Here is a 23,701-nt window from a genome sequence, read left to right on the forward strand (position 1 = left end):
GACTTTATTTGCATCATTAATAAGCATTAAATTTTTTGTATGATTATGTTGAAATCGTATAAGATTTCGAATGATAACTAGTGATTTTAGTCGTCGTATATTCCCATTACTAAAATTTTGTGATTTCAATAATATTTGTTCAGTTTGCCAAAAATGTAAATGACAAATTATGAAAAATAATTGAAAAATCAAAAGCGCAATGATACATAATAATGAAGAACTAATAATAGTAACTTCAACCAATTTCCAATTGATAAGTAACAGAATCAATCGTAAAAAGCCGACAAAGTAGTTATTTCCGAAAATTTCATCATGATATTCAATGATAAATTTTATTGTATGAAGTTCAGTTAGTAAATAGAAAAAAGCTATTCAAAAATTGATAAAAATAATTATGAATTAATGAATAGTTTGGAATTTAGACTTACTTAATAACCAAATTAAATAGAAAAAATAATGAACAATTTTTCGACTAAAATCAACAATATAATCAACTGGCATCATTGAATGATAACGGTAAGGCCAATGAAAACATTTATCACGTCGATCAATAATAATTGATTTTAAATGATTAATTGTTGGATTTTTAAAATATAATAAAAATGTTACTAAATCAAAAGCTATAAGCGAAGATATCATAAACCAATTAGCATTTGAATGTAGATTTGCATCGGTAATTACATCGGCATTAATTTTCACCCAAATTTTATCCTCCTTATTACTCCAATAGCAATTGTAGATTGATTTTATTAAAAATAAAATTGTAATCATAATTAATGCTGAAATTTTTGGTTGTACTAGATGACGAAACTGTTCCGGATCATATTTTCGTCGACGAATTATCGTACACATATCAAAAAATGATCGATAAAATTCTAGCCAACGATTTGTCAATAATAACGATGTAATATAAAACAATTGTTTGAAACCAATGTAAACATGATCAAAATATTTTGATATTTTGAATTTTATTTTCATTATCATTTTTTTGTTTGTTTCACTATTCATTCGTTAATGTTCATCTGAATATGGTACTCTATTTTATTTCGGATACTCGTTCGAAGAAAATATTTCCTAAAATTAATGAAGATAATGATGAATGAAACGTTTTCCAGGTGAAATGATAAAATTATTCATACGAAAAAAACGATTCATATTCGATTAACAATAATCGATTGGAATTTTGTTTTGATAATTAATGAGAAAAGTTTCAATTCATATTTTTTGACATTGAATCATTCATTGAGGTCATAAATTTTAAAAAAAAAGTTATTGTAAAAAACAAAATCATTTTATCGATTTCTAATAAAAATTTTATAATTTTTTTAGATATAAATTTAAATTTTATTTTGATAAAAATTATGAAACAAATTATGGATAATTATAAGGATTTTTATTCTAGGTTAAATGTTGTATGCAAAAAAAATGATTTTCTCAGAATGATTGTTCAATGATTTCAGCAGCAAAAACAAAATGATTTATAGTTTTTTATCGATTATTGAATTGTTGATTCATTTTATTATGATCATTCATTTTGAAATCGAACATGTGAATAAATGAACATTAATAACTGAGAATATAATGATGCATACTGTTGAAATAAAGAATACATAAGAAAAATTTAAAATAAATTTGTAAATTGCATTTCTAATTACAAACCTTGATAAATTCATTCATTGTTATTAATTCAATTTTACCATAACTAAATCCATAACGATTAATCGTATGAAATGCTTGAGCAAAATTTGTTAACTTTAATTTACGACATAAATTTACACGATAGAATCTTGTACGTGCCATTATATGAATAAATCTAGTTGCCGAATAATTAAATCGTCGATTATGTTGAACTAATTGATAATGAACACCAAATATACAGGCAATCTGTTGTATATATAATGTTGCATAAAAATAAGAAAAAATCCACTTATGTTCGCCTTTAGTTAAAAATATAGCCAGATAACAATTAAACGGTATTTGTGATATCATAAATAGTAAAAATAAACGACCATAAATATGATTAGCCAAATGAATGTACTTAAGATTTTTTGTACATAAATTTTGGAATTTTAATAAACAATTTGTTATAAATATAAAATCATTACGTTTTGAACGTTCTTTTAATTGAAATAATGCTTGTTCAGCTTGCGAAACATGAATATCGAATATTTTTAGATAAATTTGCATACATGATGCTGCTAATATCTCAAAATGTGCATAGAAATATGATGCCGTTTGCATTATATATACATTGAATAGCAATACAAATAATTTTCCGTATTCGATCGATCCGATTGTTTCAAGATGAAAGTAGTTGACATTATCGGCAACAAATTTCATTGCAATAAAATACATTAGAATCATAAATAACAAAATAGTGATAAAAAACGAAGAACCAATGGTTAGAACAGAACATGAAAAATTACTAATATAATCCATAATTAATTTTGATCGATAATAAAATGGCCATTGAAAACAATGTTTTCGTTGATCAATCAATATTGATTTTATATGATAAACAGTTGGATTATTATAATATAAAAAATATACATTACTTATGCAACGAATCATCATTAATGCGGCCAACCAATATGCTGCTTTACTCATGTTTGCAGTCGCAATAACATCCATATGATTTTGCACCCATAAACGATCATTTAATAAACCAAAATGACAATTATAAAGTAATTTTAACGTAGTTAATATAAACATTAAACTGATTAAATATAATGGATCGCGTACACATTGTTGATATAATTTTGGACATGAATGATAATTTTCGACAATTCTATACTGTTGAAAATATATTTGTAAATATTCAAATGAACGATGATTACGTAATAATGGACTAATCATTCGAATTATTTCAATAATAATCATACGAATATTTTTCCAAATTGAATAAGCCATTATTTTAATACAATTAATATAATTTATTTTTCAACAATTTAAATGTTGTGTGTGCCTCATTCATACAGAATGATGATTATAAAATTTAGACAACAAAAAAAAAATCATAATAAAACAACAAAAATCATAAGATAATATTCAAGATTGTCTCTATGGGAAAGTTATATGGATCAATTTTATTGATAAAATTCATTACATTAAATATCATCATATACTCGTGATCAACCCTCGATAAAATTCGAGTAGCTTTTGATTTTTTAAAAAATCCAATTTTTTTGTTTAGTATTTTTTCCTACCGGTGTTAAATTCTTTTTTGCCAAATGATTTTTCAAAAACAAAACAAAAAAATTGTTCATAAGGATACATTTTCGTCATTTTTTCCAATATTTTTCACGTCCAACGGTTAACAAATCGAAAAGAGAATGTACAAATTATATAATGATGATGATAATAACGTGACAATTATCAAATTAACATTAATGGTTAATAAATATGAATATAATGACAATTCGATTGTTTTTTAAGAAACTTTTCTTATTCAAAATTTCAAAAATGAAAAAAAAACATTTGAAAAATTATTGATCAATTAAAATGAATGGGAAACAATTTTGTCAAAACGAAAGTTTTCCAAGAAAATGGTTTTTTTTTTGTAGAAAACAAAAAACTGAAAAACAAAAACTGAAAAATGAAGAAAATCATTATTTTCCGGAGAAGTAAATCGAATCGTAATAAAATTTTTTGTTGTTGTTGTTTGTTAATGAAATGCCAAAATATTAAAAGTAAATTATTTATCATTGTATAACATTCATAATCTTACGAATCAATTATTCTGGTCAGAATTTAAACAAAAGACCCAGAATTCGTTTTTCATTATCATCATCATGGTTATTGATTAATCAATTTTGAATTTTGAAATTGATTACTTTACTAAATGGCTAAACATCCAAAAAATCGGTGTCAACGAACGCAGGCAAAAAAAAATTTCTTACTTTAAGGAACAAAAACATTTTCCGTCAATTTCAATCAAACAATTATCAAAAGGTCAAATAAAAACGCCCAGTAAAAATGATGACGAATTGTTTTGTTTCAGAACAAGACAAAACAAAACAAAAAAAAAATCATCATTTTCAAATGACATATTTGACAGACAAACAAAATTTGAATTTGACTAGTTTATCAATTTATTTGGCTATAAATACGATTGAAAATTATTGATTTTACTTTAAATAATTTTTCTTTTCATCTAAACAATATTTTTTTTTGTTTCAATATTGATTTGAATGTATTTCATTAAATTATTATCATTGATGATTTTTGGTATGTATGGTAATAATAATTAGATATCTGTATTAAATAAAATCTATTAATAATTTTTTCAAATCCAAAAAAGGTATTGTTTTAAACACCTGAATATAAAATATGGTTAGCCAAGATGAATTAGAACGTACCATTCGGTATGTATTGATACGTGTTGAATGTGTTGAACGAACTGATTATAATGATAATAATCATTATCAAACAACATCAAATCATCAAAGAAAATATACTTTTGAAGAATTAAATGATGAATTAGAAGCATTACATCATGTACGAATGAATTTAAATGATTTTATTAATCGTAATCAAGATTTAACTGTTGATCAATTATGTATGTTAAAAGATTTGAAACATCGTTTATATGGTGCTATACAAAAACTTAAAGAAGCAACGTGCTGTAGTACGAATTCGAATGATCCAACAACGATGACGATTATACCTAAATCACCGAAAAAGAATACAAATAAATCCAATTATCGTAATCAAAAAAATAAACATTTGAATACCCAATTATCGGTGAACAGTGGTGGTGGTGGTGGTACATCGATGACCAAAGATCAATCATTCAATCCATTAGCATTTGGTGGTGCAGATTGTCCGACAATGATACGTTTTTTTGTCAATCAAATCCATAAAAATAATCCAGAGATAAGGGTGAATCCTGGATCATCATCATCATCATTGGATCATCAATTAGAATCATTTTCACTGAATCCATCACCATTTTCTCCTAATTCATCACCATTTTCACCGAATCCATCACCATGAAACAAAAACAAAACATTCTTTCCTCACTTTTTTTTCGATTGATCATAATCAACTTATTTTGTTTCGTTTACTTTTTTTCATTCATTTAATATGTTTAGTTCATATATTTTGTCGATCAATCAATTTATTGTTAATGTTAATGTTAATTTCATTAAGTGATGTTAATTTTGTTTCACAAAAATTATTTTGATTCTATCTATTTTTTTGTTTGGATTCGGTTATAAAGTTTTTTTTTAAATTAAAATTTTTTTTGTTTTGTTTTGTTTCATAAATCGATTTGATTGACGTTTGATAGATGGCAGTCTTGTCGCTGATGAGTGTGTTTATGTTTGAAATATTCGAAATTAATAATTTGAATTTAATTACAAAAATATGATCAATTTTTTAAATCTGATTACAAAAATAATGATGAATATAAATAAATCAATAATTGAAAAATAGCCAATATTAAAATGAACAATATGATTGTTGCAATTGAATGAATAAATTTTGTACCATCATCCATTTTATCCAAACGATTGGATGAATATCGTTGTAAATCCAAATTAATTTCGCCAAATCTTTTTGGTGGTCGAATATTTTGTTCTTCTTTTTTTACATTATCAATATTATTATTATTAATGTCGTTATCATTATCCATATCCAATGGTATCGTTATAAACACAAAATTTTCATCAATATTTGATTGTAAATTAGATTGATTATCATTTTTAGGATCATTGTTTTTTGTCAAAATACGATCATGTGTACACATATTTGATTCGTGGATGTTTAAAACAAATTCAATTTTCACTTGTCAAACAAATTTTTTTTTCAAAAAATAAAATAAAAAGAGTGAAAAGAAAAATGTGTTCAACTCGACATGAAATTCAGAGAAAAACAACAACAACAACAACAACTTTTTTTTTCTCCTTCTTTAACCAAGTAAGATGAGTGAATCGTTTTTGTGTGTGTATGTGTGTATATCGAATATACCCTCGAGGTTGTTATTATTAACGATAACGACGATAACAACAGTATCTACTTAAGACAAAAAAAAGTTTCCATAGGTTATAACATTATTATTATCTCAAAAAAGAAGAGGAAAAAATCCAAAAGGAAAAAACGATGAACAACAAAAAAAATCAATCGAAAAATTCTCAATTCGATTTTTTTGGTCGAAAAATTCATTTTTTTTTTGGAAATGGGGTTGGTTTTTGTTTCACTTCTTGTCATCTTGATATTTTTTCGCACTGTTTCTTTGGTGCGAGGGGGGAAAGGATAGAAGAATAATTTCATGAAAAAAAAATAATCAATCCATGGGTGGTTGGCACAATATCATTGGTTTCCATAATTTTTTCTCTCACTATTCATTCTCTGTGTTATCGATTATTGATTTTCAACAATTTTTTTTTTTTTGAAAAATCGGTCAAGTGATATGAGAAATATTTTCGAAAAAAAATTCACAATTTTGTCATCAAAAAGCAAAAAAAAATCCGATTATACGATTGTTGTTGACTCCATTCTCTCTTTCTCACTGATTGAATTGAATGATAGATTTTGTTTTCTGGTAAAGAAAAAATGTGAAAACAAATGATGTTGGGAGTTTTTCAATTATCATTGTTTTAATTTTTACAATTTTTTTTCTGTTTTGTTTTGTGTTTTCCTTTTCCAAAAAAAAAAAAAACATTATAAATCTATGGATGGATGGTGAATAAAGAATTTTTTTACGGTTGATCGCATCATATTTTTCTTCTCCAGGCCCAGAACAACAGAAAAAATGAATGAATGAATTTTTTCAACAACAAATTCATGATGAGAAGCAAACAACAACAACAACGAAAAAAAATATTGAAGAGAAAAAATCAATCAACCAACGAATCAATTTAAATTAATTCAGTTGTTGCTGTTGTTGGATGAATGGTGGAAGAAACAGATTTTTCAATAAAAAATTTTTGAAATATACCGATCTCCCCCTCCAAAACCCCCGAGATTTTGGATTTTTGATTTTTTTGGCCAAAAAATAAATTCAATTAACAATCGTTATTATACGATTGCGCACATTAACCACCATTTCCGACCAGTTTTTCAACAACAAAAAAAAATGTTTTTCTCTTTTTCGAAATGAAAAATTCATTGAAAAAACTTTTTTTTCGCAAAAATCCAACAACAACGTCGATGAAATGATAATCAAAAAGAAAAACAACAATTTCAATTTGTCCCCCCCTTTTGCTTTTTTTTCCCCAGGTGTAAATTAAATGAAGAAAATTCATTTCAAAGTTTTTTTTTTCGTTCATTCATTTGGTATATTGTTGTTACACCCACAATGTTTTTTTACAAACAAAAGGAAAAAAACGAATGAATTTCTATTGTGTATTCGCTTGAGAAAGAGAGAGAGAGACTACAATCCCATAATGGAGAAATAGAGAGAGAGAGAGAGAGAAAAAAAATGATTATTAATTTTTTTTTGTTGGATTTTTTTTTCTGCCAGCCGCAATTCATGTTATTGAATGCAGACGAAAATTTTCGCGCTAGCGCAATTGATAGGAAAAAAAACTGAAATTTCCAAAAAACTGAAATATCATTATTCTTCGCTAAAGAAACTTTTTTTTCGGGGTTCGTCGATTTTTTTTTCGGTGTTTTTTGGTTGGTGTTTTTTTTGTTATTTGTTTTTTTCGCTGTCCTGTTTTTCATCATTTTTTTAGTTTAGTTTTCTGCTTCGTTTGGTGAAAGACGAATCTCGGGGATTTTTTTTAACTTTGGGAGCACACGCACATCGTTATTCGTCGTCGTCGTCGTCGTCTGTTCATCATCATCACATCCATTTGTGAATCCAATTCACAACATGTTTTTCGATGGATTTTTTTTTGTTTTTTGTTTTTGAAAAAATCATTTTTTCAATTTAATTTTTTGATGTCTTTTTTTTGCTCTCTTTTCAACTGGCTGTTTACACATTACGATTGCATTTCCTTTTTTTTATCATTAAGTTTTTTTTTCGAATGAAAAAAAAATTTGAAAAATTCAATTCTAATTAATTGTTTTTTCATCATCATCATCAACGTTCTTGACAAGTGTGTGTGTGTGTGTTTGTGATTATCCTTTGTTTGGTGTTGGCGTTGGAAATTTTTTTGAAAATTTGAATCAAACAAACATATAAAAAAAAGTATGTCAAACAACAATCATATTTGAGATAACCCTGTGTGTGTGTGTGTTTACCGTTTATCGATCATTCAAATCAATCCCATCAAATTTTGTTGTTTTTTTTCCAGAAAATTTCCCATAATCTTTGATCAACAACAAGAACAGCCATCAAATCAATTTTGCAGACAGACATTATTCTCAGGGTAAGATGAAATTTTAAATGATTAAAAAAAAAACAAAATTTCCGAAAAGTTTCTGATCAAACAAACAAACGAACGAAAAAAAACGGAAAATCAAATTTTCAAAACATCCATCCATCCATTCATCGTCAATCATAAAATGATTTACCCAGTTTATGGAATTTTTTGTTGTCATGTTTTCCCTCCCCACTCTCTCACTCTTGGTTAATTCAAAAAAAAAAACTTGTCAATCACAAATTTCCTCCCTTCCCCCTCTTCGCGCCACTGGCAATTCAAATTTCAAATGTTATTTTTTTTGTCCTGTATTTTTTTCGTTGTTGTTGTTGAACATCGACGACGATAATGACTTTTGACCTTCAAGAAATTCAGTTTTTTTTTCTTTTACTGGCCAGATTTTAAATTTTTTTTTTTTGCTGCTTGTTTTTTAGTTTTTTTTTTTGTGGACAGACCAAGAAAGAAAGAAAAAAAACCGCATGACAAGATTTTTTTTTCAAGGAAAATTCATTCATTTTTATCTCATGATTTTTTTTTCGAATGTGAAAAACAATCAACGAATGTTTCCGATGAATTTTTTGTTGTTGTTGTTGATGCAATCTTGTTTGCCTGCCAGCTGCTCTGTAGAATAGAAAAAAAAACAACAAATGAGAAAAAAAACACAAATCATCATCATCATCACATCAAGCGAGAGAAAAAAAAATTTGTGAAAAAATTCATAATTTCGACCTTTGACCTTTTTATTTTTGCTTTCGATTTTTTTTCTACTTGCCATATCGGGCGTGTTTTTTTAAAATAAAAATTATCAACAAACGAAAAAATTACAGGCAAAGAAAAATACAGGGGCGTATTTGCATCCAACAACAACAACAACAACAACAATAATTTTCTCAGGAAAAATGAAAAATTCACGCTATATTTAATTCATGTTTTGAAACAATGTTTCAATCGATGTTCATTCAGTATCCTGAAAAGGCCAAATAAACAAACAAACAAACAGAAAAAAAACGAAACTAGAACCTGAAAAAAGAATCTTTTTTTTGTTTTGTTGATTAGATTTTGATTATGTGAAAAATTGAAAAAAAAACTTGAAAAACAGAAAATTCACATTAACTTGATCAACAAAAAAAAAAAAAAAAGTTTTTCTTCTGGATATTTCCTTTGATATTCACACCACATTGAGTTTTTTCAAAAAAAAAATTTTTTCAAGGTTCAAATGTTGCATGTACACGCGAATTTTTTTTTACGAATGTTTTTTCTTTTTTTTGATTGTTGTTGTTGTTATTTTTGAAAAATTGAATTGTGAAAAAAAAATTCAATTTAATCATCCTGTGGAAAATTTTTTTGAAAAAAAATAAATAAGAGAAAATAAGGGAGGAAATTCCACCACAAAACAAAATGAAGATTGTTTGTGGTGGTGGTGGTGGTGGTTTTCACACTTGGTTTTTTTCATCTTCTTATTCATCATTCTGTCTGTAGGAAACAAAAAAAAATTCTCATGATGATGATGATGATGGCGATGACCTTTGGCCTTAAATTTCTTATTTTTTTCACCACCACTTGCAATCCTGATGATGATTATCATTTTTTTCAGATTCTCTTATTTCTGAATTTTGAAGGGAATTTTTTTTTCTCTTTTCAGTTTTTTTTCCAAAAAAAAACTAAAATGAAATTTGATTGATGAATTGTTTTCCAACAATAAAAAATTTTCATTTTTTTAAAAAAATCAAATTCAGATTTTGATGATGATGGATGGATGGATGGATTTTTTTTCGTTGTTTTTGTTGTTTATCGCTCGAATATTTGTGTGAAAATCTTTATTTTTTCCCCAAAAAAACTAACCCTTTATTTGACCAACACCCTCATTTTTCCTTCCTTTTCTCTTTTCATCAGAATTTTTCATTCGAATTGGATGCTATTTTTTCGGAAATTTTCTCTACTTCTTCCACTTCTGCATTGCTGAAAGATTGCTGCTACTACTTTTTGAAAAAAATAATTTTTATTCTTCATCGTCGTTATTTTCGAGAAAAAAAAGGTGATGAATTTTCATTATTTATTTTCTCATTGTGAATCTATGTAATTTTCAATCATCATTATCATCAACAACAAAAACAACAACCTTAAAACAATCATTCATCGTAATCGTGACCTTAAACTTTTTTTTTGCTGTTTCTCTCGTTAACTTCCAATTGCTTTGAGAAAATAATTTTCATTTTTCAAACCAAAAACAAAAACAAAAAAGAAGAAAAATAATCATCATCAGGAATAAGATTCAACCTTTGACCTCCTGAACATTGAAATTCTAATGATGTCTTCATATTGAGGAATGATGTGCTGTGATATGTGTTTGTTTGTTTGTTTGTTTAACGAAACCATGTTCAAATCAATTTTTGTTTTTGTTTTTTAAAATCAACAACGACATTGATTATGTAATAAATTTGATTTCCTTTTCTGTTTGTTTAATAAAATTGTATCTTATTTTCTCTTATCCATCGATTGATTTCATTGTAAATTGATATCGCAATCAATCAATCCAATTAAAATTATTTTGATTTTGGTGTGTGTTTTTCATGTCGTTGAATAACAAAACGGATTTTTTTGTTTTTGTTTTTTTTCGATCATTGATCGTCTCTCTGTGAAAATATTCGGTGTTTTTTTTTTGTTTATTTTGATATTTTTAAAAAATCAACCAATAATGGCAACGAATGAAAATGTTGCTGGTGGTGGTGGCGGTGAAATTTCAACAACAACAACAATAACAACAGCAACAACAACGTCATTATCATCATCAAAAATCGCTACCGTAGAATCGTCATTACCAATCACATCATCATCATCATCATCAACATATAAATTACAATTTGAATCTTATTATAAACATCTTTCAAATTCATTAGTACGTTTATTAGCTGAACAACATTATTGTGATTGTCATATATCAACTGGTTTTCATCGTCCATTAATACGTGCACATCGTTTAATATTATCATCATTTTCACCATATTTTCAACAATTATTTGATTCATTACAAATAACATCAGAAATATCTGATAAACCTGGTTCAACATATTTTCCAATTATTATTATTAAAGATTTTAGTTATGAAACTATTTGTCATATTGTTGAATTCTGTTATCAAGGTATGTATTTATCAAAATTTACAACAACAAAAAAAACATTGATTTCTTTGCCACAAAATTTCCTAATTAACAATAATGATTAATTAAAAATTTAATGAACTTTGATCTTTTCGAAAATGAATTATCTTCCTCTCATTCACTCACTCTCTCTTTTTTCATCTATTTATGGCTGACCATTTCAATTTTTTTTACAAACATAACATAATGCAATGATTCGATGATTGATTATAATCTTGATTTTGTTGTTTTTGTTGTTGTTGTTGTTTTGGATTTGGCATTTGTATCATCGTGTTTGGATTTTTTTTCCATTTGATGAATATTCAATTTGCTTCTTTTTTTTTGTTTTTGGTTTTGGTTTTTCTCATCACATCAGTGCAATTCAGAAAAGATTTTCAAATTTGATAATTTGATGTGTGAGAAATTCGCCATCAAATTATCAAATCTCCATCCGTCAATGATGATCAGGATCATGATGATGAAAAATTTCTTCAAAAAATTTAAAAAAAACCATCATTATTTAGATACGAAAATCGAAAGCTGGAAAAAATGTCAAAAAAAAACATTGTCCAAATAACGATTCCAAAATTTTCAACATCTATAGATTTATCGAGCAAACAAACGCCTGTCACATGTCATGTCATATCTATCCAGTTTTTTTCATTCATGTTAAAAATAATGATAATCCATTGATGTGTGTGTGTGATTCGTAAGTTGACAAGCAAAGCAAACATGAAAAAAGGAAATTTTTTCTTTCTCTCGTTCAAAATGAATCCTTTTCTTTTGTTGATTTCAATAACAAACAAACAAACAATCTTTTATCAATCCATGTCAAATCAACCCTTGTTTTTCATTTTCTTGTTTTTTTTTTTTTTTTTTGATAATCTGGATCGAAATTTTTTTTCCTAACCAGAAAAAATGATCAAGAAAAAACGAAAATAATGAAAAATCACGATGGAGAAATGGAAAACAAAAAATTTCATCACAAAATGGAACAACAACGAAAAAAAAAACAAGGAGAACATTGAAATAAACATGCGAAAAATATTTTTGCTTATCATTGTTTCATTCGAAAAGCGCAAAGAAAAGATTCAAATTGCCCTAATGATAATGATGATGATAAAATCAACAAAATTTATTCATTTTTTTTTTTTTTTGTTTTCAATTTAAATATTTACAAAAACAAGCGAAAAAAAACAAATTGTTGTTGTTGATGAAAAATCTGATGAAAAGATATTTCATAATCATCAACATTGCCATGGCCAGATAATTGAAATGAAATTTTTGTTTTTAAGTTTCATTTGTAAAAAAAAACTAACACTTTGGCACGACCATCATCAATGATGATGATGATGATGCGAAAAAACAAAACAAAGAAAAAAAATGTTAATTTCTTTCTTTCCTGTTTATCTTTTGAATAAATTTTTCTTTTTTTTTGGATGCTCATCATTATCATTATCATCATCATCATGGTCTTTTTCCTGTTGCCTATCCTTTAATGTTGATGTTGAGGGTTTGCAAAAAAAACCAATGATGATGATGAATTATTATTTTTTCCTTTGCTTTTTGATTCTTTGAATTGGAAAATTCAGTTTTTTTTTTTTTTGGTTTTTTTTCCAGTTTTTCTCATAATCATCATCATCATCATTTTTTCTGAAAATTTCAGTTCTTTTTTTTTGATTGTTTTTTTGGCAGAATAATATAGTTCAATGTACGAAATATTTTTGTTTGTTTGTTTGTTTGTGTGTGAATTTCCGATTGTTCATTTCCATTTTGGTTGTTTTTTTTTTTGTGTGTGGCTATTGTTGATGTTATCACAGGATAATGTTTTTTTTTGTTGTTGTTGTTGCCTACCCTTTATTGTTGTTGCGGTTGTTATCCGTTGTGGTGATTTGATGGTTTTTTTTCCATCAACAATAAATATAGAACAATGAAAAAATAACATTCGAACATCAACAAGTGTGTTGGATGACCGAAAATTAAAAATTCAGAAAAAAAACAAAAACAAAAAACAAACGAAAAAATCATTGAAATTGATTGATTTTTCGTTTCTGTTTGTAAAGGTGATTGGCCATTGAAAATTATTACAATTTTCATCGATAATCGGTCAAAATAATTGATTTTCAATCAAGTAATTTTAGAAGAACAACGAACAAAAAAAAATAGATCAAAATGATCGATTATTTTTCTGTGTGTGTGTAAATTGAATTATATGAAGAAAATTATTGCCATATTTAATTGAATTTTTCAGTTTTGTTTCCCCGATTTGTTTCAATCGAACCACACCTTTGTTATGATCAATGACTTTTGTTTTTGTTTTTGTTTTTATTGAACAAACGGAAAAAAATGGGAAAAACTGAAAAAAAATTGTATTTTATTACGAAATGATAGAAAATCGTTGAAACAAAACAAAAATTTTTTCCGATTTCAATCAATCAATTGATTGATTGATTATTTGTAAATAAATTTTTGGAAAATTTAATTTAGTTTTTGGCCATCTTTATCATCTTAATTCAATAAAGATTGATGATAACGACGAAGATGATGAGCCTCTCTTTTTTTTATGGAAAACAAAAACATTCAAACTTTGTCAATTGGAATTTTATTGAGGAATTTTCCTCGAAAATTCCTCCAAAACAAAACGATCTGATATTTTTATTTTGTCTTGTTTTTTGTTGTTGTTTGAAACAAATAATTTGAATATGATGATCCATCATTCAATGATCATCATCATCATCAATAAAAAAACATTTACAACAACAAAAATTTTAATTTTATTTTTTTAATTGTAAAATTAAATGATGCCCGAAAGCTATCATGTTATTTGTTTTCAGTGTTTGTTTGTAGTAAGGTCGCTGATTTGTATATCATCATCATAATGAATTGAAAAATTCAGTTTTTGTTTTGATGATGATGATAAAAATGAAAATTGTTTCCGGTTTTTAATATTCAATTTCACTGATTTGAAGGTCAATAAATCAATTCATTCATTCATTTGATGACAATTTTTTTCCTTCTTGGTATTTTTTACATAGCAAAACACACACACAGAATGAATGATTAATAACTTGTCGGTGTGTTTTCCTCCAAATCAGACTGAATTTTTTTTCGAATTTCTTCATTCCGAAAATGATTTCATCAAACATTTTTTTTTCATTTGAATTTTGTTTTTTTAAATTTCTCAGAGAAGGGAAAAAAAGGAGAGGGAAACGTTGAAAACATCAACAACCACAACAACAAATTCAATTTAATTATGTGAAATGAACACAATTTGTTTTATCCAAAATATCGATTGTATCGCGATGAAGGGAATGGAATGGATGATGGCAGGCAAGAAAAAAATTTCATGAAATTTTTTAAAGAGGAAAATTGAAATTATTTTTAATTTTAAATAATTTTTTTTTTCTTCGTTTGAAATGATCGATAATAGATTGTCGATCTGTGTGTGTGGGTCTGGTTTGTGTTTTTTTTCTGAATTCAAAATGAAATTGCATTTTTTTCATCGCTGGCAAAAAAAAAACATTTTCTGTTTTTTTTTTGAAATTTCCTTTCGCTTACTCTCTCAATGTTGCTGGAAACATTTTTTTTTTGTTCGTTGTTGAAATTATTTTCCACTCGAACAATCAATTTGAATTTGATTTTTTTTTTTGTTGAAAATTGAAATTTGAACAAATTTAGTTGTTTATTTTATTTTTTTTTCCAAAACAAACAACAATAAGTTTTTCTTTTTTATTGTTGGAGCCTGGTATCCATCCTGTTTCTCTATATGTTTATGTCCTTTCAATGTATTGGTTTGAGATGGATACTGCCAATGTTTAGGACTTCCATTAGTTTTTTTGTATTTTCTGGCAATTTGTTTTTGTATTTCGTTTCGTTTTTTTCGTGGTTTTTTCTATAGAAATGAATTGTTGTTGTTGTTTTGGCAATGAATTTTTTTTTCTTTGGAAAATCATTTTTTTTTTTTTGCAACAATCAAATCAGGAAACAACAAGAGAAAAAAATTGAAATTTCAATGTTTTGAAAATTCATTGAAATTCTTTTCAATTCTGATGAATATTCATTTATTTCTGAAAAAAATGATCATCATCATCAAAAAGGTTGATAGAAGTTAAAACATTGACAAATATCAATCAAATTGAATGTGATTGATGAATTTTTCCTGGAAATTTAAACATAAACACAATTTTGCTGTTTTTTTTCCCTGCAAATGTCAAAAATCAAATTATTTTGATGGATTTTTATCACGAAATTTGAATGATGAACAAATCTTTCTTTTTATTTTGCCATGTGATGTTTGTGCATTTTCACACCTTTCAGGTGAAATTTTAGATTCAAACAAACAAAACAAAAAACGATGATGATGAGTTTTTTTATGAGCAAGAAAGAAAATTGAAAGTAATTTTCATCTTGTCATCCAGGTGTGTTAATTTTGTAGGCGAAAAAGAAGACAAAATGCTGAATAGCTTTCTTCTTCTTAATTTTTCTTTTCTCATTATATTTTTTGTGTATATCCAATATTTGCACAAAATGATTGAACGAATTTCGTTTCATTTTTTTGCATAAAACTTTTAAAGTTTTGCATCGTTTGAAGTTTGCTGGGCTAAATTCATAGAGGAAAATTGCTTTGAATCGGAAAATTCGTAAAAAAAAGTTTTGATTTTTTATTTTGAAAAATGAATTTTTTCCCAAACTTTAAAAAAATAATAATAATTTTTGGTTGGATTCAGAAAAACAAAATTTTATTCAAAAAAAAAATATGGTGAAAAACAAGTGAAAAAAAGTCAGGATTTTTCAATTTTTTTCACTGTGATGATCATCATCATCAATCATTTTTTTCTGGCTTTTTTTTCTTGTGCTTAAATATTCTGTTTTCATAGGATTTTTTTTCTCTGCCATTTTTTTCTGCTGTTGTTGTTTTTCATCGTTTGAGTTGTAGAATTGCTTCGCCCAGATGAAAAACAAACTAGGCGAAAAATAAAAAGAAAGAATTTTCTTTTGTTTGTAAAACGACAAAAAAAAATCCAAACTATGACAGACAATGAAAATAATGATGATCATCATTTGATTTTCATTCATTTCTTCTTCTTCTTTATGCGAATCTCATCGATCCATGATGATGATGATGATGATGATGATGATGAACAGCCTGCCTGCCATACACCCAACCAAAAATAAAAATTCATAACATTGAAATCTGTTCATTTCTGATGATTCTTTTTCTATATAATCGGAAAAAAATAATAGGCCAGAAAAAAAAAGAAATTATTTTCTGGGATTTTTGCGTTTTCGTTTTTGTTTCGCTAATGATTTAGATTAATGTTGTTGTTGTTGTTGTTGTTTCTATGTAACATTTTTGTTGTTGTTGTTGTTGTTGATTTTCTTACATATAGTAAACATTTTCTTTTTTCATTCATCCTCAAAATTATTCTGTTAAATTATTCTCAATGTTGTTGTTGTCATTGATTTAATGAAGTTTGAAAAAAATTTTCAACAAAATCAATTTTAGGAAAAAAAAGAATGCTAAAATTCAATATCGAATCGATCGATAATCGTCATAAATCAGATTTTTTTTCTTCTTCCTTCAAATATGTCATGTAAAATAACAAAAAAAATTATAATCATCATCATCATCTTATCGTGAATAATGATAATGATGTTTCTCTCTCGCTTCCTTTTCGATCCATAAAATGTAAAATTATTTTTTTTTCAAATTTCTTGCAAAAAAAAGAAACTACTGAAAAAAAAACATTGAAATAATGTTTCAACCCATTACGGGTTGATGATCTGAAATTTGAAAATTCTATTCTCTTTGCATTTTTTTACGTTGGTATCGTAGGTATCTATGTTTTTTTTCTACTTTTTTTTTCGTTTGGATCATTCCAAGGCTGGTTTTCTACCGAATTTTTTTTGCCCGAATTCATTTGTGTGTTTCAGGATCTGTTTTTCGTTGTTGTGTTTTTCCACAGAATAATTTACAATGTTCCATCATCATCCACAACAACAACAACAATAATAACAACCGAAAAAAAGAAAACTAGAATATTCTGTATAAGCGATAGTGTGTTTCTCTTTCTCTCTCACTTTGAATGAACTTTTATTATTCACCTTTTTTATGGTTATGATAATGTTTGCTAATATTTTGGTTCGTTTATTTTCTTTTTGTTTTTCATTTTCTAGTTTTATCTTCACTTTTCTCAATTCTAATTTACAATTTAGACGTATATTCTGTCTGAAACAAAAAACAAAAAAACAAAAACAAAAACAAAAATTCCAGGTTCAATCTAATCGTTTTCTACTTTCTCTTTATATCTTGACTATAATGATGATGATTATAATCATTTTCATTATCATTTGTAATTTATTTCATTCACATTAATATATTTAGTAAAAACAACAACAAACGAATATGAAAATCTCAGTATAACAATATGGAGTAGTGGTAATAATTTTGTTATTTTTGTTTTTGTTTTTGTTGTTGTTGTTGATTCTAAATATCAAATAAACAAAAGAAAAGGAAACCAAAAGAGAAAGAAAAAAAATCAATAATCCAGAATCGTGAATAGAAAAGTAGCGGTAAAAAAACCAGTAATAGAAATATAAAGTTCTGGTGAAAAACATTCTTTCATTTATATTTGCCAAATCATCATCATCATCATCAAGATTCTTAGAAACGAAAAAATTTCATTTCTTCTTCTTTTTTTTTGCAATAGGATTTTCTGTTTTTTGTTTTTGTTGTCGAATAGTTTCAGAATTTGTTTTTGTTTGTTTGGTTGGTTGGTTGGGTGGGTGGGTGATGATGATGATTGAAGCAATTTTCGGTCCATCTGCCATTTTGTTTCTATCGCACACCAACACACTATATGTTTGTTTGTTTGTTCATTTCATTTTTTTCCCGTAGTTCGAGAAATGAAAAGTTGTTGCAAAACAATTTCGGGAAGCGAAAAAAAACGAAAAATATAATTTTCGGAAATTTTTCCTCTTCTCTCCTTTGACTTTTTTGATTCCTTTTACCATTTCAATTTCATTAAATTATCGTTGATTTGATGAAATGAAAATACGTTCCACGTCATTCCATGTGTGTAACGAGTGTAAAAATAGCAACAACAACAACAACAACAACATAGAAATTCACATCAATTTTTTTTCCTTCGAAACAATTTATAAATTTAGAATCGAATCGAATTGAAGCGGAATCGATTACAAATTCTTCAGAATTTTTACTATCAAAAAACAAAAACAAACAAATAAAAAAAGTTATTTTCTTTACGGACAAAAAGATATGACCAGAAACAAAAAAAAATGTGTGTAGAGAGGCGGAAAAAGTATCAATTTTCAACAAAAAAAAAAAAAGAAAAAATTGGTTTTTTTTCTTCATTAGTAAATGGCAATTTCGTCATCGTTACACCTATACAATCAATCTACATTCGTGACATTTCTTTGTTTAAAGTTTTCTTTTCACTTCATAATGATAATGATGAAAATTTTTTCAATTAAATTATTATTTTTTGCTTTTGTTTTAGTTTTCGTTGGTAACCTAATTATAACATTATCATCATAATATGTGTGATGATATTTATAAATTGTGTTATTTGTTTGACAGAATTTTTTTTGTTCTGTTTTCTTACTTCCCACATATTACCATAACTAATCATCATTGTGCACTCAATAAGATAAATATTGTTTTAGCCATGAAAAAACAAAAAAAAATGTTAGCCGGAACTTTGCCGAAATTTCCTTCATTCATTTATTCTATCTAAGTTTGAAATGAATGTTGTTGTTGTTGATGCAAAAATAAGTTTTTGTTATTCTGGTAGGAAAAAGAAAACTTTTTTTCTTTGACACTTTACCAGAAATTTTTCTTTCACTTTATCATCATCATCATGATGATTGTTATTTCGGTTTTTTTGGCTATCAAATTACATTTCATTTTTACGCTTTCCAATTTTATCGTTTGATTTGAAGAGAAAATATATCTTTATTTTTTTGTGGCAATTCTTTGACAGAATTCTGTGGATGTTTTCTTTTCTTGTTCTGGTTCGAATTAAAATTGAATCGAAATTTATTATTATTGATAAAATTAGTCGAAAATGATATCAACTTTTTTTTCAAACGGAAATTCAATTATGTTGTTGTTTTTTATGTTGACCATTTCCATTTCTTTTCCTTTGTTTACTTTTTCATGATGAGACAAAAAAAACAATTGGAAATTTCCTTGGAAATTTTTTCCCTTGGAAACTTTTTTGTCGGAAATATAAAATCTATTAATAATTCATTTTTTTCATTTCATTTCAAACAAAAAAAAAGAAGCTTTTTTTCAAATTAAAAACTAAAAAAACTAAAATTTCAATATTGTGTTTGCCGAATTTTTCCTCTTTTTTTTGATTTTGCATTCGATGATGACAGGAAAAAAAAGCAAATTCATTTCTTTATCTATTTTCATTCATTCATTCATCATCATCATTCCATTTCATTTGGTAGGGAACCGAGAGAATTAGAAAAAAAAACGAATGTCATTTACATTCTTCGTGTTATTGTCAAAATGTTGAATTTTTGATTTTTTCTCTCTCTCTCTCTCTCTCTCTCTCTCTCTCTCTCTCTCTCTCTCTCTCTCTCTCTCTCTCTCTCTCTCTCTCTCTCTCTCTCTCTCTCTCTCTCTCTCTCTCTCTCTCTCTCTCTCTCTCTCTCTCTCTCTCTCTCTCTCTCCCTCTAACTCTCTTCTTATGAAATTCATTCATCATGATTCGTATTCACAAACATTGAGGGAGAGAGAGAGAGAGAGAGAGAAAAATGAAATTCAAAATTCATGATGATGATTCAGGCAAATGATGAGAAAAACAACAACAACAAAAACGCTTGAAATCATATGGAAACGTTGCCATAAGTTTTTTTTTATTTTCTAAATTATTTTTCATTCATTCATTCAGTTTTATTGTGAATGAATCCGGCCCACTAACCATAAAATGGAAATAATGAAAAAAGAAAAAAATTTCAATTTGCACGAAACCTGACATTCGAATGGAGAAAAAAAAACATCACACAATAACCGAATAGCGAAAAAAAAATCCCATCAAAAAAATGAAAAATTGAAAAATGATGAAAACAGAAAAAAAAACAATTTTCATTTTCATTTTGCCTTAACAACGGCCATGTTTTACTTTTTTTTTCCAACTGCTGAATGAAGAATGAAATTGTGATCATCATCATGTTGAATACCGAGAATTTTTGTGTTCAATTCAATGATGATGGCAACGACGAAAGAAAGAAGTTCTCGTTCGAAAAGAATTAAAGTGAATTTTTCAAAGTTTAAACTCTTTTAACCAAAAGAAAGTGAGGAAATATAACCAGAAAAAATGATTTTTGTCGTTGTTGTTTTGTTTAATTTCTTTGTTTTGATCAAAATCAGTAAAGGTGGGGAGACAGGATTGCATCCAAACAACAACAAAAAAAACAAATGGAAAAAGTTTTTCCATTCGAAAATTATCCTCAAATAATGATGATGAACAGAGAATTTTCACTCTATCTTTTTCTCTCTTTGTTGTTGTTGTTGTGCAAAGATGAAGAAATAAAAAGTTGAACAAAATAATAATGTTTATACGACAACGACAACGGCGATGAAACAATCTTTGTTATTTTATAGGAAAAAAATGAAATTGAAAAAATAGAAAAATTCTTACGAATGGTTTTCAATGATGATGGCGGCTATCATGATCATCATCATCGTTTCCCCTCCTACGCTTTTTTTTCCAACATATGTTATTATATCAAATATCGATTGATGGAAACAAAAAAAATCAACGAATCATTGTTCGTTGATTTTGGACCCGAAATGGATGAATGGTTTGGCAATTTTCAATGATTTTCAATCATCATCATTATCATCATCATTTTTTCAATCGATTTTGATAAAAATTTCTTTTTTTTCTTTCACTTTTATTTCAATTATTACTTTGTAAACATTTTTTTGAAAAAAAATATTGATAAAGCCAAGCAAAAGATTCGATTTCCTTTCGTTCGTATACGACGTTATCGACGAAATCATTATTTTATCTTTTTTTCTGGAAGCAAAAAAATAATCGAAACAAACAAAACGAAATCGAATGGGTATTGTGGAAAAAAAGTTCAAAAGGAAAGGAAAAATTGAAAAAGAATTTCTCAATCATCATTATCATCGTTTTTTTTGTTGATTGAAAATGATTGCGAATCTTTTCCATTTTTCTTGATTAGAAAAAAATTTTCCCGTTTCGATAATAATTTCGGTAGATAGTGATAGAAATTGACAAAAATCTGACAAAATAAAAGAAAACGATTTCAAATGAAAATCGAAAAACGATGACAAAAAAAAATGTTGAAAATTTTTGTTGGCGGCAAAAAAAAACCCAAAGAATGGACAAAGAATTTCCTTGGAAAAATTCTCAAGTCAGGAAATTTAATTTGCGATGAAAAAAAATTGAAAGGAATTCAGTTGTTGTTGTTGTTGTTGTCATGTGCCTTAGTTTTTGTTCATCTTACAACAAAATTCTTCTTCTTTATAAAAAAAAAGAAAATTGTTCGCATCACTTTGATTCATTCGTGTTTGTTTTGTAAAGATTTCTGATCTCTGTGCCATCATCACCCTTGATTGACTGAATGAATTTTTGTTTGTTTGTTTGTTTGGTTTAATTTTGTTTTTCCATTGTTTTCAATAATTTCCTTACCATTAAGTAGCAGTGAAAAAAATGAATCCTAAAAACCAATGAACCGATCTATGATGATGATGATCCAATTGATAAGAAATAAAAAACCATACAAAAGTTGTCAAATTGAATTGTTTAATTTCTGTGGAAAGTTTTTTTTTGTTTTTCTCCGGAACAATTTCCGTAAATTTATTTTCCCGAAAATATGTTTTTTCTGTTTTTGTTTTTCTTGGTTCTGAAATTATCGAGAAATGTAATTTTCATTCATTCATTCGCTTGAATTATCATCAATCCACATCTTTCTATTCTCTCGGTTACAAGAAATTCTCATACGTCATTAATTTATTTTCATTTTCTCGGGATTCAGATCCATTCTTCTTCTTGTTTTTTTTTTCGTTCGTTTGTTTGTTTCATTATCTCATTCTTTTTTTTATAATTGCATATAGTAATTCCATTTACGAATGATTTTTTTTCCTTTCAAACAAACATTTTCCCATTTTGTTGTTGTTGTTTGTTTGTTGTTTGTATTCTGTTTTTGGCAATGGAAAAAAATTCCTACTTTTTTTTTCTTGTTTTCGTTTCATATTCTTTCGGAACTTTGTTGTTGTTGTTGTTGTTGTTATTTTCGTTGTTTATGCTATTTATCATACATTTTTTTTGGACGATGATTATCATGCAAAAAATTGTCATGGAAAATAACTTTCTTGTAGAAAATGATGATTATGATAAAATAGAGAGAAAGAGAAAAATCAATTGGAAAAAAATACCAAGTAAAGACTGGATCCTATGCTATATATATGAAAAAAGATATACAATGTAAAAACATATGAATCCTGAATGTATTTCTTTTTGGTTTTATATAGAACAAGAATGTCATCTTTGTTTTTGTTTTCAAATAATCAAATCATCATCAATGAATTAGTTAGCGAGTGAGTGAAAATTTGCATAAATTTCATTCAAAAATTTTTAATCAATTTGATTTTTTTTTTGCTTAAACGTCATTATCAAAATGGAACAATCAGAATTTGATTAATCATAAAACTTTGATAATTTTTGTTCTCTAATTACTAAATTAATTTCATTTTTGTTTGCCAGAAATTTTTGTTCTGTTTGTTTGTTTTAAAATTTTAAATTAATTAAATAATCGAATTTGTATTTTGTTTGGTTTTTTGATTTTTGTTTTGATTTTGAAACAACTATTATATATACACATTTCTGTGGAGAGAGAGAGAGAGAGAGAGAGAGAGAGAGGGGTCGATCAAAGAAAAACGAAACATTGAAAATTGAAATGTTTTTTCTTTTTCTTTTTTTGGTTTGATCTGAATACAACCGAATAGTATTTGGTTGTGATGTAATAATGGTAAGTGAAAAAAAAATTTAAATTTTAATTTCCATCATCATCATCATCATCATCCTCATCCTCATCATCATCGAAACGATTGCAAAAAAAGAATTCTTTTTTTTTCTGGTTACGGATTTTTTTTTCGTTCGTTCGTTCGCTTTCTCTCTCTCTCTCCTTTCCCATTTCAAATTCTTTATTGAAATTTTCAATTTTTCAATTTTTTTTTCTTCAAACTTTCCT

At 26.6% G+C, this 23,701-nt stretch overlaps 3 protein-coding genes across 4 annotated transcripts; 2 read left to right on the forward strand and 1 right to left on the reverse strand.

The window, feature by feature from the left end:
* Positions 1-1,569: 1,569 nt before the first annotated feature.
* Positions 1,570-3,885, reverse strand: LOC113790600 (uncharacterized). The gene has a single exon (XM_075821429.1). The coding sequence runs from the start codon at positions 2,908-2,910 to the stop codon at positions 1,648-1,650; it is 1,263 nt and encodes a 420-aa protein (XP_075677544.1). The 5' UTR covers positions 2,911-3,885; the 3' UTR covers positions 1,570-1,647.
* Positions 3,886-4,097: 212 nt separating this feature from the next.
* LOC113790518 (uncharacterized) lies at positions 4,098-5,267 on the forward strand. 2 transcript variants are annotated; one of them, XM_027340193.2, is made up of 2 exons: positions 4,098-4,227; positions 4,301-5,267. In XM_027340193.2, exon 2 carries the CDS (start codon positions 4,330-4,332, stop codon positions 4,993-4,995), a length of 666 nt encoding a protein of 221 aa, XP_027195994.2. In that variant the 5' UTR covers positions 4,098-4,227; positions 4,301-4,329; the 3' UTR covers positions 4,996-5,267. The 2 variants fall into 2 exon arrangements, with proteins under 2 accessions (XP_027195994.2, XP_027195995.2); XM_027340194.2 differs by having other exon boundaries at positions 4,112-4,236.
* A 2,311-nt stretch (positions 5,268-7,578) lies between these two features.
* Positions 7,579-11,449, forward strand: LOC142645373 (protein bric-a-brac 2-like; the record flags this gene model as incomplete). The annotated part of the gene is made up of 2 exons (XM_075821455.1): positions 7,579-8,318; positions 10,203-11,449. A coding segment is annotated over exon 2 (445 nt), but the record flags the coding sequence as incomplete, so codon positions are not given.
* Positions 11,450-23,701: the final 12,252 nt, after the last annotated feature.

Source organism: Dermatophagoides pteronyssinus, unplaced genomic scaffold (assembly GCF_027571235.1).
Source record: "Dermatophagoides pteronyssinus isolate colony J.1.1.1.1 unplaced genomic scaffold, Derpt_VIB-CSIC_2022.12 sq0010, whole genome shotgun sequence".
NCBI lineage: Eukaryota > Metazoa > Arthropoda > Arachnida > Sarcoptiformes > Pyroglyphidae > Dermatophagoides > Dermatophagoides pteronyssinus.

Coding starts and splice junctions, on each gene's coding strand:
- LOC113790600 (XM_075821429.1), bottom strand. CDS start 2,910: ATGGCTTATTCAATTTGGAAAAATATTCGTATGATTATTATTGAAATA.
- LOC113790518 (XM_027340193.2), top strand. CDS start 4,330: ATGGTTAGCCAAGATGAATTAGAACGTACCATTCGGTATGTATTGATA.